General features: G+C 41.3%; 1 protein-coding gene across 10 annotated transcripts in view; it reads right to left on the bottom strand.

Annotated features, from left to right (window-relative positions):
• LOC144770575 (carnitine O-palmitoyltransferase 1, liver isoform-like) overlaps nt 1-20,780 on the bottom strand; it is a 525,217-nt gene that overhangs the window by 245,060 nt on the left and 259,377 nt on the right. For 9 of the 10 annotated variants that reach the window (XM_078655216.1, XM_078655221.1, XM_078655217.1 and 6 more), the window contains exon 10: nt 409-604. In XM_078655216.1, coding sequence (XP_078511342.1) covers nt 409-604 — 196 coding nt within the window. Of the gene's footprint in view, nt 1-408; nt 605-6,665; nt 6,751-20,780 lie in introns of all 10 variants that reach the window. The other variant, XM_078655215.1, reaches the window with a different exon arrangement.

The following is a 20,780-nucleotide window of genomic DNA, read 5'->3' on the forward strand; positions in this document are numbered from 1 at the left end:
AGATGTGTGGCGAGTGCTTTACTAATCACTTACAATCAAAAACGTAAGGTTTATTAAAGGCTCCAGGACTTCACACTGATAATTCTTCATAGAATCAAAATCTACATAGATGCATTTAAAAAAGGAAAAGTATATTCTGTCCAGATTTAAGTGAAGATCAGTGTAACACAAGCAAAACTCTGTTTTTCAAAGCCAGCAACAGTCAGTTTCCTATGTTAGTGTTGGATATATAATACAGTGTACTATTTACATTTGAATTAAAAAATGTAACCCCTGATGTTTCTTGAGAACTGGTTATGAATTATTAGGCAGGTTTTCACACTTTGAAGAGCAAAGATCTAGAAAATGTAACATGAAACATACTACATATCCTTCTAATGCAGAAAGTGACCTGGGATCTCCTCTCACCTGTCCCCAGCTGTCAAGGCTGCCAACTTCTCTTCCCCTGGTTGCGGGGGGCTGTCGTCATCAAGGATCCGCTGAAATTGTACCTCCAGCTCCCGAGGCTTCAGGAGACGTCCGCCTACATAGACCCAGACCCGAAAGTAGCGTCCTCTGTGATACACCACAATATGTTCACTGTCTGTGTAATGCTGAATGACATCTACAGAGAAAGACCAAGTCAAGAAAGGAACAAAAGTAGAGTGACAGGACATTAGCTGTGACCCCACACTAAGTTTCCCCGAAGAAAGAATGTACTCCCAGATATACCCCTGTTGCACATAGTTTGGGAAATGAGGGCTTAAACAGCGCCTAGTTTCTCTCACTCACTGTAGTTTTAGGACTAGCCTTATTCAGAACTCTTCAAAATACAATCCACCATAACCTTATGCCTAGCCGACCTGATGCTGCAAAGTATTTTGAACAGGATGCTCCCTCAACTCCTTTGCCATGTGGCAGAAATGGCACTGAATGCCATAAGCCAGATGTATTTTATGAACAGCAAGGCCTATAAAACAGCCTGTGGTGGAGCTTTCACCTAGTACGTCAAACTCACACTTCATATGTTGAATCAAGAGTCAAGAATTAGTTCACTCGCATTGAAACAAACACATTGTTGAAAAAAATCATTAAGGAACTTAGAACAGAATAACATTTTGGATTGAGAGAATGTGGGAATTCTGTAAAGGTGGAATTCTAAGCTCCAAACGGGAGCTTTGTAACTATAAATAAAATGTGAGACGGAGTGCTCGTATGTGATGTTCTAAATGAAATTTTCATACCAAAGCATATGTACACTTTTTGTGAGTCAGGGACGTGAAATTACACTCTATTTGCAGCAGAGCAGTATTTTACCTGCACTTAAGCAGTAGTCTTGCTGCACTCAGTTTACCTCTTTACTGAACCAACAAAATGAATCTTCAATCCCACAGTGGACTACACAGGTATGCTTTGTTCTAAGAAACCTCTTTTTTATTTTCCTCACAGAGGAATCTTTGCACTACTGAACACTAAGGATAAGTTATTTTTAAGTTCTGCTAGTTCCCAATTAACAGCATCTCTTTGGATTCATAAACAGCAGAATAACTTCCCGGACATTGGGAACCTAAACATGTTAATAGGTAATAGGTTATATATTTTTTTAAATATGCTTACAAGAATTAGTTATTTTAGCCTTTTTTTTAAAGAAAGAGCCAATTAAAATCAAATTGTAAACCATAAAACACAATTATCTGAAATCCCACTTTAATTCTTCTCTTAAAAATGTGAAAACAAAACAGTGAATGTATTATTATTTATTTATTCAATTTATATAGCGCGCTATCACCTAGCAGGCATCCTGGCGCTGGGAAACGTGACTCAAGGGGGAGCAAGTTAAAGGAACAGGCACCGGCCACTACGTCCTGGGAAACAGCCAGGTTTTTACCATTTTTCTAACTGGAAGGAGCTCTTTGAGTTGCCAGGGGAGGAATTGTCACACTTGGATACAAAACTAAATATGGGAATTTTGAACTGCTTCAATAAGGAATTTAGTATACTCCTCAGTTTAAATGTAATGACCATGATGGAGAACTGCATTAAATTGGAGGTAACTTCCTTTTTTTTCAGGGTTCTTCTTGATATGAATAAACAAATAGAAATGCAAGCACATTCTTCTACTCTGAAGGTGAGCAAACCAGGAAAAACAGAGTAAATCAAGGTATACTAATCCTGCACAGCGAGCCCTAGACTATTAAGGTATGCATTCACTTTGGAATCAATGCAGTAATGTTTAACCATGGCATGGCTGGGTCTGCCAGCAGCTTGTACTGGAACTTTTAGGAACAGGGGCTTTGCAATAAGGGTAGCAGTGGATGCTTTGCCTCTTTGTTTAGCTCAAAGGGGTTGATTTTTTTTTTTTTACAAGCAGGATTGCACTACTTTAGCCAATATTATCCGCCTACATAGACCCAGACCCGAAAGTAGCGTCCTCTGTGATCCAATGTTATCCTCTAGTTCTGACTTTTTCAGAACTGGTTAACACAGATTCATATTAGACATCAAAAAACATCAACTTCATGACCAACTTACTCCCCATGTCTTACGGCCTCTTCGAAGAATAGTCTTTGAGAAATTCATGACAATGCATCTGATCAACAACAAGGATGTGGATGCTTCTGCTACCTTGCTCCCTACCAGTCGGGCTCACTCAAGGAATACTGCCTTGAAAGTGGCAACACTTAGGATAATGGGAGACACATTCTGCACAGTGGTTGATGGGACTCCTGCTAGCACATATTTCTGAATCTCTCCACTGTTTCAGATATAGATCATCACGGAATACTCATGATTCCCATGGTTCTCGTCTGGGATATTCCATTTTGACACAACATGGACCAACTAATAAAGATATGCAGAAAACACATACTGTTCCTTAAAGGATCCACTCTAGCTCATATTCTTTTAAATCTGTACCCAGAGCAGCTGGGTCTCCAGTTGGAGGACACAGCGAAAAAATCCATCAGTATGTGGATGGAACCCAGTAATGATGGAGAATATCAAACTACATTGTAATCCAATACATTCTTTGTTGTCACTGAACTTGATGATCAACCCGAATAAGACTAACCACTGAACATTACACCAAAACACACCACCAAGTGGAACCTGTCAGGGCAAACTAATCTTGAAAACAACTTATCTCGTAACATAGGTAAAATCCCCAAGATTTATGTTAAACCCCTCCTCTCCGAACATGTACATGTTAAGTACATGCTACAGTCTCTAATTATTTCTAATGAAGCAAAACTGCGTCTCAACCTAAATGTCTTTTGTCTGCTGTTCAAGCTATGGTTGTGTTACAGGTCATCTTAAAAAATAACCAACTGTTAGCAGTCTCACATCTAGCCTGGCTCTTCTAAAACCAGAAATTTAGGTCATTAGACTGAAGTATTTAAGCACATTACCACAACCCCCAAGGACATTCATAGGCTTCAACAGAATGCAAGACTCCATTTCAAACTATCCTGAAGACCTACAAGACTCTAGACTCTCATACTTGCCCTTCGCAGGGAAGCCTGATTCAGATTCCAGGGATTTCAGGAAACCCCGAATCAAAGATTCATAAAGCTGAAGACATAAAAAGTCTGACCCATGCAATCTTCAAATCGATCCTTTCCAGCTGTTCCAGCCAAAACAATGAACTCAATACCATCAAGCCACTGTTCTCAAGTCTCTCATTCTGTGTTTTGAAAAAAATCAAAAAACTTTACTGTTATTAAAATATGTTCATATCTTAAATGGTGTCATAACCATATTTGGATCAACCTGCATTACTCTCTTTTTAGTTTCTCTTTTCCGTATTCAAAATGTATTTGTAACGACATAACGAGACAGATGTCTACCAGTTGCTTTGAAAGACCTCTTAATTTTCCTCTTTTGGTCTGAACATAAATCGAGATGTGGATTATTTTGAGATGGCTGAACCATTACAAACAGCCTCATGACTTAAAAATAGCCATTTTGATTTTCTATCTTTACCTATAAAATTATATTTCAGACGTTTATTAAAGGGGTAAATGTTGAATTGGACTTTGGGATGATGAGATTATGAATAGGGATAAAGCTATGGAGACCAAGACAGGAGATCTGGCTGGTTGTATTGTGTGCGATTCAACAAGATTAAATATATTTCTAGTTTACCAGGCTGTATACATTCTGTACTCCAAAGGATATGCTTAATTGGTATGCCTATGCGTTTTAAAGGCTTGTAAGGTGAACTACTGTTTTTTAATGAAGCTTAAATATAGGATCAATTGGACTGTGGTACTTTTAAGTTTTTGGTAGTTAATTTCAAGGCACAGAACTCGTAGAACTTCTACAGCTTTGTATAAATCTTACGTCTCCTAGAACCAAATAAGAATCTGGCTAACTAGTCATCTAAATATGGATACACTATTTTCCTTTTAATATGTCCCACTACATACATATAATCAGGGAGAACTTTGTACTTGAAGTACTGATTGCAGATCTTGAAGCAAAGAGGTTTCCTGCGATTCTTGAGGATTGGTATGTGCAAATCTATGTTGTACATCCAAATCCCACTGTTCTAACAGTTGGACAATTTTGAGTAGTGAATAATCGAAGCTTCTTCATTCCTGATCCATTTGTTTGGGTTTTTGACATCTAATATGGGTGACTTCCTCCTTAGCATCTCTTTGTTTTGCTATAAATTAGAGCAAGTTGTTTAGTGAATGACTTCCCATTCTCTCTACAGCCCTTTTCTTGATCAAATTATATACTTAATGGTTTCAGTATATGGCGGATGAAAGGTCATGATGCGTCGAACGCTACTCGGGAACGCCGAAATGTGAGCTAGCAGCCACTCTGTACAATATTTGATCAACACAAGTACCTGTTTGTCTTTTTTTTCTACTTTGAACGGTAGTTTGATAAGTTTCTTCCACTGGGTAGGCAGGTGAAGACAAAATGAGTCACTGCCTTCCAGTTACTGGGGATTTTTACAGAACTGCAAAAAGCTCATGATTTCCTATGCCCCTGGTATCCACTGTAAGTACATGCTTATGGCAAATCCTGACCTTGTATGCGGTTTGTGCCAATGAGGAGATTTTTTCGAGATTTGAAGTTTCTAGTTTATCATTCTTCAGGCTGTGTGACCTTTGCCCAATGTCACCTTGAGATGGAGGCACAGGTACAGGCAGTAGATGGGTTCCTCTTTAGGCTACGACAGCTGAGATGGAGAGGATAATGTTCCAAAGGAGGCAGAGGGTTGGCATTTTGGAACTCTGTTACAGATCACCTGTCCTGGTGATAGTGTCAGCATATTCATTCTCTTCTGACAGAGTGCTCTCTCTTCTAACAGAGTGCTTTCTCTTCTGACAGAGTGCTTTCTCTTCTGACAGAGTGCATTCTATTAGTATTGGTCTCGAAGACAGCAACTAGAGCCTTGAAGACTGCTCTTAAAAAGGCACTGCTAAGGTGAGGGATCTTTGCACTAAAGAAAAAGTAACTGTGTAACTATACGAATATGCATTTTTAGGCATAGGAGCTACTTGATTCTCCAACATTGGTAGGTTTCACATATTTGAATGCTTGAATTTCCAGAACAAGAAGATCACAAGGTGGAGAAATGCACCATTCTGCGATTTGTTTTGTTTTTCTTTTTTGGGTATGGAGAAAAAAGTGGTATTTGAATAAATGTGTTTTATCGTTTTTAAATACAATTCTAATTGAATTCTTACAAAATCAGAAAATCCTGTCTTCAAAAGGCATGCTTTTTTCTAGCAGCTTGTTTAAAAAGAAAGGAAAATTGAATATGCAAATTAATATAGGTCATGTGATTCTACACATACGAGGAGCTATTCTAATGTGTATGAATGTGAAGATGAGCACAAGATGTACAAGTGCTTTGACTCATTGCCTTACTTCCTCTTCCTCTCCCAGAACCTATGTACACAGCTAGCAAATTGTTAGACTTAGTGCCAGAACCCATAGCATTGCCACCATGCAGAGTGAATCACCAATTAGTATAGAATCACTGCAGAAGACTAAGGTTATCATGGATAATTCCCACTTGGTGATAAATAGGCAAGGACAAAGATGAGGTAAACGGTAGCTATAGGAAGGAGCTATGTGGTCCAAGACCCTTTTTGGTAACTTAAAAGCAGTGTGTCTGGTGCGATGTTTATGTCAATTAGTTGAGTATTTGAAGGTTTGTGAAGATTAATATAGGTAGTGGAAAACAATGGAATTTTCATGCAGAACTGCAATGGGTGATGCACTAAATGGGAATTCAACAAATGTATCTACAAGGTAGTAAAGGTTAATGAAGGGAGAGAAAAGCTTGATTGTTCATGCATGCCAGTGAAGGTTAATCTAGAATGTGAAAGGTCTTGGTACATTTCCTGCATGACAGTAAGGTGGATGATGGGAACTAAATGAAGTACTGTGGTGTTTCTAAAATGATGTGATGGTAGGCACCAGGAGTGGATACCCCACCAGTCTCCAAGATTTGAGGAAATGTTAACGTAAGAGAGGTACTCCATTTAGGTTATTGAAACAGTTGTAGAAGATAGTGCATAGATTAAGTAGGTGTCCGGTTTTCCTACAGAGCTGAAAAGGTGAGTGCAAGTAGTGGAAGGTTATGAACTGTTCATTCAAATATGGGGTTATGAAGTGATTGTGGTGGTCAGAGTCTACCTATTAGTTCACAGGAAAGCGCCTACCTGTGTTGATTCCAGGGACGCGTGTAGTATTAAACATGTGCTCGAACTGGGCAGAGCACATAGGTATGGAGTCTTGGATCATCAGCTGTGAAGAGGCGGTATATAAGCAGGAGAAGGGGTGTATAGCAGAAGACAGATGCATGCAGAAAGGGCAGGCAGAGCGAAAGAAGAATGTTGCAAAACAATTAGTAAAAGCAAAAGAAGAGTGAGCAGTAGAGAGAAGAAAGATGGTGAGCGAAAGGCGTAAATTATTAGAGAAACAGCAGAACAGTAGAAAGTGTAATACAGAGACATGCAGAAACACAGAGGTAAGAAGACAGGGAGGGGAGAAAAGAAACATACAATCAGTAATAAGCAAAATGCCAGAGTATCATACTGGTATTAATTCAAATAACAAAGATGAGAAAGCCTAAACAGGACAGTGGCAGGGCAACACACTTTTGCTAAAGCGCCAGTCTTAGAACTCCAATTCTCTGTAGATTTTGTTCACTCGGAGCCGAGCTTTGTCGTTGCTTCTAAGTCACATGGCACACACTGCGGTCCCAGTCTGAGCTTACTAAGCAATATGGATAGTGTCAATTATGAAGTGCATTTAGATTTCATCATGGAAAGGCATTTTATTGTAAATGTTAATTTCAGCCAGTGAGTAACAAGGAGTTAGTATTCCATTAAAAACGGGTTTCAATGATTTAAGTGGATAATGTGACCAGGGCTTCAGCAGATGCCCACTGGATTTTCCAAGGTCTGCAACAAAAATAAGTATATATTTCTTTAAATATTAAAAGAAATGTATGTAAATAGCAGCATTTGGGTGAATGTGGTCATTAAAAGTTGTATCAGAGGCACCCTAGACCCTAAGGTACTTTCTCAGTGGGGAGTCACAGTTTCAAGATATATTCACATACATCAAAAATCACAATTCACAATTTTTTATAGGCTGCACTTTATTCGTATTTCAAAATTTACAAACACGAATTCAACACGGTACAAAACATATTATATTTAGTAAGACAACTTGGTTTTCAATATTTTTGAACACTAATGCTTTCTCCATCCTTTTATAACAATGATATCATGAGTAACTTACAATAATTATAAGATGTCAGAAGCAATCAACACATATGCATCACTCAATGTCAAGACCAGCTAACATGTGTTTCAAAGTATCGAAGTCCCTCTTATTCAGGGGTGTATAAACAAATTAGCATAAGTCATTCATTATTATTGTTTAATATTATAAAGAAACAAACAACTTTCCATATATGTATGACAAGACAAAAAGTAAAAACAGAGAATTATTTAAAACATACATGTATCAAAGTACTAGTATTCATTGCGCACTTTTATAACATACATCTGCATTGTGATATAAATACTCAATGTCATCATGAGCACCTATTTCCAAGCAATTACAATAATAACATAGCAAATCGTCATCAAATCCATTACACGTTTTAATCTTTTTCCCATATTGTACATAAAACCTCCTATTTCTACTCTTCTGGTGCCTGTACAGGTTTTACATAGTATACATAATTTATTTAATCATTTACTTTAATCCTATAGGGGCAGGCAGATTTTTAAGTCTGTTAAAACAAACTTAAAGTCAGCCCTCAACTACAAAATGTAACCCTATAGTTTATTTATAGAACACTCTACTACAGACTCTTCAGTACTCTAAATCTGCCCAAATGTACATCCACATCTTTAAAGAAGAAATGTTCTAAAGATTTATTCTCTGGCATGCCAAAAATATAAAAAACAATTTGAGCTTGTTATTGGTAGTACTTTGTGCTACTCTTAGAACACAAGCAATTATTCTTTGTGAGCCTGTACACAGCATTAAAAGTACTTTGAGAACCTTCAACACTTAACCTTCAGGATTTCCTCCTGAAGTTGTGGTCTATGGTATGATTTGTTCAAGCACAATTGTCACGAGTGTGCCGCACTCTCAGTGACTATCGCACCTGCTTCATGGTCATATTTATTCTCACTTTGAGAACCACCAATGATATGGAGGTGTGATATATTGAATACACAGCACAATCCGAATCGCTGCTTGAATTAGTCAGCAGTAGATTTTGAACTACCAGAAGGGGAAGCCTAGTTAAAATGAAATCTATATTGTGTTTACATTTGATTTTAAGATGACTTCACCATAGGTCACCAACTTTAAAAACAAATCCTGAAGCTTAATATTTAAATATTGAGCAATTACTATAAAAGGCTGTCAGGATCCTGATGGATTAGTTACTTACCTGTAATCCTAGTTCTCTTCCAGGGGTATATTCATCAAAGTCATAAACACTGAATAATCCCCGCCCATGTGCGGATCATGAGCATATAGAAATATACATACATATATGTGTTGGCATGACCAAAAAGTGCCCAGCACTACCACGACATACATAAATACATATATATATAATAACCATAAATATGTAGCCTAACATATTTCCAATAGGTCAACATGCCAAAATTACATAGGTTTTTCTTGCATAAAAAGTAGTATTACACATCCATACTGTAACAGAAAACATACACTGAATAATAGGGTCCTACAAGAAAACCTTTATTTTCATAAAGAAAAGCAGGTAATAGAAGGCATTTTGCCTAAAGGCTGCATAGGTGAATAAACATCACAGTACAGTAAAAAACTGGCACCTTGCCTTTAAGGCTTACAAGAACTTGGACACCGTGCCTTTAAGACCTCCAGGAGCCCCTCTGCTCCCATCATGCACCACAGATGACAGTTAGGTCAGTTCTTTTTCACAGTGTACTACCTTGTGGCAACCGGATTAACAGGTGCAATCACTACCAAATATACTAAAAATGCTCGCCCGGGGAGGAGGGAGGGTTGCTTATGACTGATTAGTATACCCATGGAAGAGAACTAGGATTACAGGTAGGTAACGAATCCTTCTCTTTCAGGGGATACTCATCAATAGTCATAAGCACTGAATAGAGTAGCAAGCCCAAACCCACTACCTAGCGCACATGCAAATAGTATAGAAAAATACATGACCAAGCATCTTAACATGACATTAAGCAAACAAATTCCTCAGTGAGGCTTGCACAGCTTGGGCAATTCCCTGAGAATCAGAGTCCAAGCAGTAATGGCGGGTGAAAGTATGAACTGAGCGCCGAGTAGCTGCTTTACAAATTTCTGACCTAGGCACATTTCCGTTATTTATGACACCATAGTTAACACAAAACCGGTCCATGTGTCTCAAGGACTTAGTTTTGTCAAGATAGAGTTTCAAAACCCTCTTGAGGTCCAAAGAATGGAGAGACCTCTCCGGTGGAGTAGAGGGATTGGGGAAAAAGGTAGGGAGAGTAATCGCCTGATTGATGTGGAAATCTGAGACCACCTTTGGCAGGAAGCTCTGATGAGTTCTTAAAACTACCCTGTTAGCGTGGAAGACAGTATAAGGCTCTCTACAACACAAAGCCTGCATCTCACTAACCCTGCGGGCAGAAGTGATGGCGACTAAAAAGGCTTTTTTCCATGATAAATGCTGCAGAGGCGCCTTGTGAATAGGCTCAACGAGAGCACCCATAAGCTTTGTAAGGACTATGTTGAGCTCCCAAGGAGGAGATGAGGATCTCGCTGGACGGTAAACCTTTTTTAGCCCTTCAAGGAAATCATTCACCACTAGCATTTTGAAAAAAGAGGTTTGAGATGCAGATTTCCTGTATGCAGTGATAGCTGCTAGGTGCACTTTTATCGAAGAGAACTGCAAGCCAGACTTGGCCTAATGTAGTAAGTATGGCAACAGTACCTGCTCCTGACCCTTGACCGGATCACGAGCATTGTCCATGCACCACAGGTAAAACCGCTTCCACTTGCAAGCATAGGATTTTCTAGTGGAGGGTCTCTTGGCTTCTTTCAGGATCGACATACACTCCGCTGGTAAGTTTAGGTATCCGTACTGAATGATCTCAGGAGCCATGCTGTCAATCTGAGGTAGGAGAGATTGGGATGAAACACTCTCCCCTCGTTCTTGGACAACAGATCCGGACGACAAGGCAACCTGCGGTGTCGCACCTCGGACAATTGTAGAAGGTCCGGGTACCACCACTGGCGCGTCCACTCCGGAGCCATCATGATCATTATGGTGTTGGACCTATAAAATTTGTTGATTACTGTAGGGATCAGAGGAAGCGGTGGAAAGGCGTATTGTAATGTCCAAGACCAGTTTATCAAAAGGGCATTCCCTCGTGACCCTTGTTGGGGGAAACCTGGACGCAAAGACGTGGCATTTGGTGTTGGCCGCGTCTGCGAAGAGGTCGATGTCTGGCACTCCCCATTGTCGAAAGATGTCTTGAGTGACTTCGGCGTTTAGCACCCAGTCATGCGCTTTTACAAAGTCCCTGCTGAGTGAATCTGCTTGAGTGTTCATGGAACCCGGAAGATGAATGGCCACGATGTTAAGACCTCTTGCGAGAAACCATTTCCAAATGGTCTGTGCCTCCAGAGAGCGTTTTCGACCTGGTGACCCCCTGCTTGTTCAGATAATACATTGTTGTGGTGTTGTCCATCTGAACTAAGAGAGAGCTGGACTGGAGAGAAGGATACAGAGACTTGAGAGCCAGGTGAACAGCTCGTAACTCGAGAAATGGAACTTCTTTCAGCAGGTATGACCTTTTCATCCACCACCTGATGGAGTCCTTGGCAGACTGAGGCAGAGTGACACGGTCCTCCCAGCGACCTGAAACTTGCATCCACTGGTCTTATAGAGACTGCTGCAGAGGACGCATGTTCAATCTCGCATTAGGAACGATGAACAGTGACAAGACCTGCCTGACTGTGGGATGACTTGCACTGAGGAGATTGCTCCCTTTGTTTCAATTCAATGACAATCTCTCCTCCGAAGGACACACGCTTGCCTTCACGGTATCCAGAGAGGCGCCCAGATAATGGATTCTCTGGGTTGGGTTGAGGACTGACTTTTTGAAGCTGACCTGAAGCCCCAACGTGTGAAACAGCTGAAGACAGTAGTTGAGATGATTCTGAAGTAGCGATGGGGTGGCACTCTTCAGGAGCCAATCGTCCAGATTGGGGTAAATGAAGATCTTGTGCTTCCGTAGAAAAGCTGCCACCACCGCCATGCACTTGGAGAACGTTTGGGGAGCTGACTTGAGCCCGAACGGAAGAACTCAAAATTGAAAATGTTGACAGCTTACTTGGAAACTGAGAAATTTGTGATGCCTCCTGGGCACCAGAATATGGAAGCAGGCGTCTTGCAAGTCTATAGCACACATTTAGTCTCCCTGATGTAGAAGTGGAAAGATCTGGTGTAGGGCCAACATCTGAAATTTCTCCTTGCAGATGAACCTGTTCAAGAGCCTTAGGTTGAGAATTAGTCTGTATTCTTTTGCTGGGCCTCTTTTTTCGACCAGGAAGTAACAGAAATAGATTCCTTGACCTTGCTGGTGTTACAGAACCTTCCCTATGGCATTATTCTGCAGTAGACTGTCCACCTCTTGCTGCAACAATTGGAGATGATGATTGGATTTGCTTTGAGGAGGAATTGATGAAGGTGGGGCTTTGAACCTCAGCAAGTATCCCATTTTGGACAATACTCAGCACCCATTTGGCGTTTGTTATGGATCTCCATTCTTTCAGCTAAAAGGTGATACTTCCTCCTTCCGGAGTGGGTAACGGGCCAGAAGGAAGTCTCTGCTCATTGCTTGGCTGGCTGCTTGGCCACTGACGACTGCTGCCTTCTGTTTCCTCTGCCAGGTCGTCTCTGTTGGAACTGAGACCTCTGCTGTTGTTGATTTTGAGATGACCACGGAGGGGTTTGAACCCGCTTGTCATAGGGGCGGAAGCTTTTCCTGAATTCCTTCCATTTCTTGAGACCAACCGCCTTCACTGTATCCAACTCCGTCTTCATCTTGGCCATCTCATCATCCGCATGAGCACCGAATAATGAGGAACCATTAAACGGAAGTTGGCAATCCGGCTTCGGGCCTGTGAGGAGTAGACAAGCGGAACGCCTGGAACAGATACCGTGGGAATAACCGTGGGCAGTAGATCAGATGCATCTGCAGCCACACTAATCACCTGGTCAGCTACCAAGCCACCTTCATGCAGTATCTCCTGAAAGTTGTGCTGATCTTCTTTCAGGAGTTTTTCCGTGAACCTGGCAAGGGAGTTCCAAAGAGATCTATCATACCTCCCTAACAGAGCTGAGGCGCTGGCTACTTTCATCACCGATGCTGAGGTATTACACATCCTCTTCCCCAGGGAGTCCATTATCTTGCTGTCTTTTTCGGGAGGACATGAAGAAGATGATGCAGCAGAGTGTGCTTTTCTGGCCACCGCCACAATAACTGAGTCTGGTGGGGCGTCTGAGTGCAGAAATAGAGAGTTTGAGCCAGAGCCTTGTACTTCTTGGCAATGGGAGATGGCACAGAACTTACTGTGGCTGGAGTTAGGAAAGTCTGCGTGGCGGGGTCTATGAGGCCTGGGACCAGTGAAAGCAGAGGTCTGGAAGATGTTCTATGATGCAGGGTCTCAAAAATAATAGATGTGGAGACTGTAGGAGACGACATAGTGATGCCGAACTTCTTGGACCCGCTGCAGAGGACATCATTGAAAGTCCCTGTGTCATCAATAGGGGAAACTCTGGAAGGAGGTGTTGTCGACAAAGTTGGAGAGTAATTTCTGATAGAAGAACTGGTGGATGTCGACCACGTTGGAGATCTTCGCCTCCTCCTCTTGGTAGAGGAAGTGTGATGTGAACGAGATCGTTCCCCTGATTTTGTATGGGGGGAGACAGGAGATCTAGATCTTCTCAGGATTCTTTTAGGAGAAACCCTCGATGAAGTAGTCAGATTTCTGGTAACTCTTGATGGCGAGTAGGTGCGAGAATAACCCGAATCTTGACTTCCATTATCAGCACCTCTCTTTACAGAATGTCCAGTCACTTCTAGCCAACAGGTTAAAAGGGTTGGATTTCTTGGGTGACACCCGACAACCCTCAGGTGAAATTTGGACGATGTTAAGGCCCAGAGACGATGAAGCTCTCCTCGATGTCGACTGTCGTGACCTCGATGTAGACCTCTCCTCCTCTGCAACCTCCTCAGACATGGCCACAGGATCTTTGTCCCTCAACATCGACCGATGTTTGGACGACACCGTTGGCGCCACCTTCGACGTCGACTTCCCCGCCGGCGAGATCCTGGAGGATTCCCATCTCGGCATAGCCCTCGTCATCGAACGCCCTCGTCGTCTAACTGGAGATTTCGACGTCGAACGTCTTCGGCGTCAATTTTCTCGACGGCAAGCGCATCGACTGCAACGGAGATTTCGACATCGACAGTCGGTTAGCTCGCGGCAGGGACTTCAAGGTGCCAGTTATTTACTGTACTGTAATGTTTATTCACCTATGCAGCCTTTAGGCCAAATGCCTTCTATTACCTGCTTTTATTTATGAAAATAAAGTTTTTCTTGTATGACACTATTATTCAACCCAGCTGGACCCGGCCGACATGGCGAACTACCGGCCAATTTCACTCCTCCCTTGCATCAGCAAACTGGTCAATGGGCAACTGTCACAGTTTCTAGAAGCAAATAACCTCTTACGGCAGTCCCAAACTGGGTTTCGCCCGGGCCATGGCACAGACACCGCCCTTCTCGCCGTCATCGAGGAGGCAAGGTGCATTCTGGATTCAGGAGGGTCAGCGGCAGTGATCCTCCTGGATCTCAGCGCAGCCTTCGACACAGTTAACCATCGTGTCTTACTCCATCGGCTGGCTGCGGCAGGGATCGCAGGTTCGGCGCTCACGTGGATAGAATCCTTCCTCTCAGGGCGCTCGTTCCAGGTATGGGACGGCAACTTCCACTCTGCCACCCTCCCCGTCACAAGCAGGGTCCCCCAGGGGTCATCACTAAGCCCCACTCTATTTAATGCTTACATGGCCCCTCTCGAAGACGTGGTCACCCCCTTCGGGATCAAAATAGTGAGCTACGCGGACGACACGCAACTGGTCGTCTCACTCTCCCAACTGGACAACTATCCAGACAATTTGCCGAACTGCCTCAAGGAAATTCACAACTGGATGTGCGAGTCATCGCTCAAACTAAACGGGTCAAAGACTGAAGTCATGCTTCTGGGCAAGCAATGGACCACCATCCCCCCATCGGTCTGGCCAGACGTGCTCGGGGAAATTCCCACCCCGAAACAAGAAATTAAGACCTTAGGAGTCTGGCTAGAACCAGAGCTGTCGATGAAAACCCAAGCATCCAAAACAGCAGGTACCTGCTTTGGTCTCATGCGCTCTATCCGCAGGATCCTCCCAATACTTCCGCCCCTATCCAGGAAACTCCTGGTCCAAGGTCTGATCCTTGCGCGGCTGGACTACAGCAACATGGTATATCTGGGAGCTCCAGAAGCTACCATGGCTAAACTCCAGCGCACGCAGAACGCAGCCGCCCGGTTACTTATGAACCTCCCTTCCAGAGTATCAGCCAAACCAGCAATTAAGGCCCTCCACTGGCTTCCAATACGTCAAAGGGTCGAATTCAAGGCCCTGTGCACTGCACACAAACTGTTTAATGATCTTGGCCCTGCTACTTTGAGAGACCTGGTTACCCCTTAGAAGGCCCCCAGGTCCCTTCGCTCGGATAATGAGCGTCTGGCCAACGTCCCCAGATACAGGAAGACACGTACCGGCGGCCGACGCTTTTCTGTTAAAGCATCTTCCGGGTGGAATTCACTTCCCCGCCCCCTGCGGCTGGAACCCAGTCATCTGATTTTCAGGAAAAAACTGAAAACGCTGCTATTCCCAAAATAAAGTCCCCTCTTTTTCTCCTCTGGTCTCCACAAATGTTATAGCGCGGGGATGCCTCCGGGTCACCAGGCGCTCTACAAATCGCTAAAATAAAAATAAAAAATTCAGTGTATGTTTTCTATTACAGTATTTATGTGTAATACTACTTTTTATGCAAGAAAAACCTATGTAATTTTGGCATGTTGCCCTATTGGAAATATGTTAGGCTTCACATTTATGGTTATTATATTCATGTATATATGTATGTCGTGGTAGTGCTGGGCACTTTTTGATCACGTATATATGTATACATACATACATATATATATATATATATATATATATATATATATACATACATACATATACATACATACATACATATACATACATACACATACATACATACACATACATACATATATATATATATATTTCTATATGCTCCTGGATCCCGCACATGGGCGGGGATTATTCAGTGCTTATGACTAATGATGAGTATCCCCTGGAAGAGAAAGTACTTTCTACACTGTTTACACTACTTTCTACACTGTTAACACTCTCAACAAGTTGAATAAGGGTAGTATTCCAAGAATAGCAGATATTAATCTATATATCTAACATTGAAGGAAGGTTGTAATGTTTTTCATATTTTTGTCCTGTAAATGCGGATATAAACTTAGGGAGATTTATGACTGCTTAAGATTCTGGAGTAAATCATTCTATAAATAAATTAAAAGGTATAGTGTGGATTATTTATTGCAAATTACCTGTAAATGTATTTTAAGAGGTCCTTTGCATTAATAATCAGATAATTGCCACAGGATTAAAGTAATAGGTAACCACATTATGTATGCTATGTAAAACCTGAGGAGGCCCAAGAAGAGAGAAAACAGGATGCTACTTTTTGCTACAATATGAAAAGACATTAAAATGCATAATGCTTTACATTATGTTTTGCTCATCTAGCAATGTAATGGTTTGAAATAAAGGTACTCTGGCTTTTATTGTGCATTTGTATCACATTCAGAACATTGTGTGTTTAATTTCATTTTGATAAATGTGTCTTTTTTAAATTATTATTGTTTTTTTTTACAGTTTGTCGTGTCTGGAATGTTGTTTCTTTGTTATGTTCAACAACAATACTGAATATCTGCTGCTAAATGTTTAAACAGTCTTAAAGAAGCAGGACCCTGATACTGTGAAAAGAGTTGGCTGTTCTTAATTTTGACAGTGTTGCATATGCGATGGCTGCTTCCAATATGAATATATTACCATTGTTATAAGCGGATAGAGAATGAGTAAATATTTTAAAACATTGAAAGCTGCATTGTCACTGTAAATGCAAAATATTTTGTTCAGTGTTGAAGTTAAAAGTAGTTATAAATTTTGAATACAGATTAAATGCAGCATATGAAAACTTATTTCTGTGAGTTGTGATTCTTTAGCTAATTGTTTTTGAAAATGAACCTCCCAGCTGTGAATGTACCTATGGTCTAGTTCATCCTAATCAATTTTGGCTGGATTTTTCAACCCACTGGGCTTCTAGAAAGGGAACTACTTCATCCTCCTTTTCCTTTTACTCTCGTCAATAAACCCACAGAATACTGCATTGACTAAAAGATGTACATTTGCATAGAACACAGGCAAGAGAAATTTAGATCAACTCGGCCCAAAATGTTTAGGGGCTTGGCTATGTGGTTAGTTATAAAAACCCATGACATGTCCTGATTGAGAAAAAACAGGTAAACTCATCCTTCCTTGGCTCATAATTACTGTAAAGAAGAGGGGAGTACAGAGGCAGATGCATCCGACAGCTTTAACACATATACTACAAACTACCAAACCCAGCAGCCTCTGGGTAGCACAGTTTGAGGGAAGATCCAGCAGTGCCTGCTAGAATCAAGACAAAGACAAAGTTTATCTCCAAGTGACAGATGAATATTTAGAGAGAAGATGCAGGTGCCTACCATGTGATTAAATGTACATAATCTGAGGAGACATGCAAGTGAGGAGCTAGTGTAAAGCTATTCCCGTCTGAAATATCTGTCCTTCAGATACACGGCCACGTAACTGGCAGGAGACCACAAAATTGCACTACATCAATATGCCTCCTTGATTGGAGACAGAACATTTACAGACCCCAATGTTCACCAAAGAAAACGTGATTACAGTATGACAAATGAGTGACATTTCTGAAAATTAACACAGTTTACAGCTGCACAGGAAAGTCAGCTTGCCATCCTAAGACAAGCTTATTGTTGATGTTGTTTTGTTAAACACTTAAGTATGGAGGTGTAGATCCCATCTTAACAAGACGTGGAGATCAGTAATCTCACAAGTGATATCCAGTGAAAATTGTTATCCAATTCAGCATGTATTTATTACAAGGATGACTTAACAAGTTATACAACTGGTTGACTTGAAGGACTTAAAGCCTTCACATCTACATGTCTGAATCAGATTGGAATGATCTTGAAATTAGCAATTAGTGGAAGACACAAATATATAGAGATAGTTAAATTATGGAGGGAGTACATTACAGAACTTGGATGCAGCAACATTCCAGGCCAAACATGGATCCTAATCCTTCAGAGAATGGCATGACATTAATTTGCAAGTAAACAGAATATCTTTAAGTTGCATGCAAGATTTGAGGGACTCCCTGTACAGACTACCCTTTGCACAATGAATAGCAGTTTAAAATAATCTGCTTGGCAACAAGAAGCAAATACAAATTGATTAAGGCCAAACAAGGCTCTGGATAAGGCATTTTTGACCCTTCAAATTTGACTCAAGGCATATTGTGAGATCCAAGATACAGACTATTACTATAATCCAGTCTGGATAAAGGTTTTTGTAGTTTAAATACGCTATCCAGGTTCAAGGAGTGGTAAGCAGCGATTTAGAGAGCAGAGGCAGTAAAACAGGTTGCCTGAACTGCTCTACCCCGACACAAGATTAAGAGTTGACGACTGATGAGGATGCCAACGTTTTTCATTGTAGAGACTGGTTTGGAACCAGATCTTATTACGATTGACTACAATTTAGCCTCTCCAAGATGGGGAATCTAAAGTTGTGAGAGACACCTCCGTTTTAAAAGGGTTAATCTTCAGAAAGGTACTGGCCATCAGCAGGCTGACCATTGCTAAATATTAACAGAAGGGTATTTTGATGCATAAAAGTCGCAGTAGTATTAACATACATAAAAACAGGCCTGATTAAACTTGCAATAATTTTGCAAGTGGAAGAGTGAACAATATGGTTGATAATATTGAAACTTGAGGTTCGCCACAGTGGATCTGTTAAGGACTGCACTAAAATGGGAGAAACATGATGGGTTGAGATATTTTTAACCGAAAAGACTTTGCCTAATACAGAACGGCAACGTTATAGTAAGAAAGAGTCTGTGAAAGAGAGGGCCAACAATAGATGCAAGAGTGTTTGTGCTCCTCCATTTCTGTGTTCTGGCCCGAAACTCTTGTTCAGCAGCAGTAGATTTGAGTAGTTTGGCTACATACAGAAGATGGGAAATAAGTGATGATTGTCAAAGTCGAACTGATTCACCGAAGATTTGGTGAGACCCCCTACTACTTTCCTGTCATCAGGAAATATCACTAAAACAAGTGAGCATTATGTAAGATTTCACTGGTCACAAAATCTATCACAAGTACTCAATTATGCTCATGGGTGAACTCACAGATCAGCAATTTGGGAATTTCCTTGAATATAATTTCGGAAACTTGCCCCGATAAGCACTATCACATTAAAAGTCCTTCCATGAGTGTGAGTTACTCACTCTTGTATCTTAAAATGCTCTGGCGCTGCTCTTTTTCTTAAATTAACCATACATGTCTCCTATTAGTCTAATTACAGATACAAACTTTTAGCAAAGAAAATCTGTGACAGATGATTTTACAAGACCAGCGCAGTTGTGCTCTATACATTGCATATGAGCATTAGTCAAGCCTTATGAAAATACTTCCTTATACCTGTGTAAAGTACCGTGTGTGGACCCCAGTGCTTAAATTGCTGCATTTAGACAAGGGATGGTAAATCCGAATAGAAGCAATATACCCCTGGATTTTATAAAAACCACCTTGAAAAGAGGCCAAAATGTATAGACTATTGGGCTATGTTCTCAAGCATCACTAAGAATCTGAAGTTTAACCACATGCGTGCGGCGGGTTTTCCCGCTGCACGCTGAAGTTTTTAAAACCCCGCGGTTCATGACGAGCTCAGCTCATCATGAGCGCACGGCAGGTAAACCTCATGACGAGCGGAGCTCGTCATCAGCGCAGAAGGAGTTAAAAGCAGACCAGGCTATATACTGGGAACATACAAAGTAGTAAACTGCACATTATACAACACTACCTGTGGTGTGCTTTTGTCTAGCCACCCCACTTTGTTTTTCTTGTTTTCCCCTTCCAATTTTTTGTGTGTTCACCTGCAGTCACATTTGCCTCTGAAACCTTTCTTGCTATTAATTCATATTATAAATACACACAGCCTAGGTATGTAATGTAACACTCCAATGTGCATATTTTTTGTAATTCTGATTTAAGCTAGACATTCATTATCTATACATGTATGTGCAAACAGTGTTTCACATCTTTGGCCAGAGTGTATGAAGTTAACAGTCTGTTGGATGTGCTACATGAAAAGTGTGCCTGTGAAGATCTATCCTACTGGCATCTTACTTCAAGCGTTATTCAGACTGCCAGGGAAATGGACAGTGTGATGGGACATTCATGGCATTAAGGTAGTGGTAGACCAGATGAATCCAAAACCCTGAGAGCTATCGGAGACCTGACATTAGACACAAGAGCCACAGCATGTCAGGTAATGACTTACGGAGGCCTGGTGAAACTATGGATTCATGAATGGAAGAGGAAGGTTTCTGCTGAACTACACACAATCAATGGCCTACAGATGCTGCTCAAGGTAGGGATGCGAAGGACGATGGGGACATTACAGTACAGAAGATTTGGCCAATGCAAACACTGATCATATGGAGTTAAGAGATAACGGTCTAGACTAAATGGATGCAGATTGGTTGTGAAACTACAGCAACAAGTCAATTATTTGCATAGACCATCTCTCAGACTAGCTATATTGACTGATTTACTCCTCAACACAGGCCAATTGCACCTAAACTGATTTCTACAACATGGTTCGGTACCGCCCGAACATGATTTAGTTTTGGGAGAGGACATGTTAGAATTCACACTGCTGAGAAATCTGGAAACTTGCCTCTTAGGATTTGTGCCTCAGCCGGAAGAAGCCGAAACTTGGAAATAGGTTTTTGCCCTATTCCTTCTGATGGGTAAAAGG

This window comes from Lissotriton helveticus, chromosome 7, assembly GCF_964261635.1.
Source record: "Lissotriton helveticus chromosome 7, aLisHel1.1, whole genome shotgun sequence".
In the NCBI taxonomy this organism is placed as follows: Eukaryota; Metazoa; Chordata; class Amphibia; order Caudata; family Salamandridae; genus Lissotriton; species Lissotriton helveticus.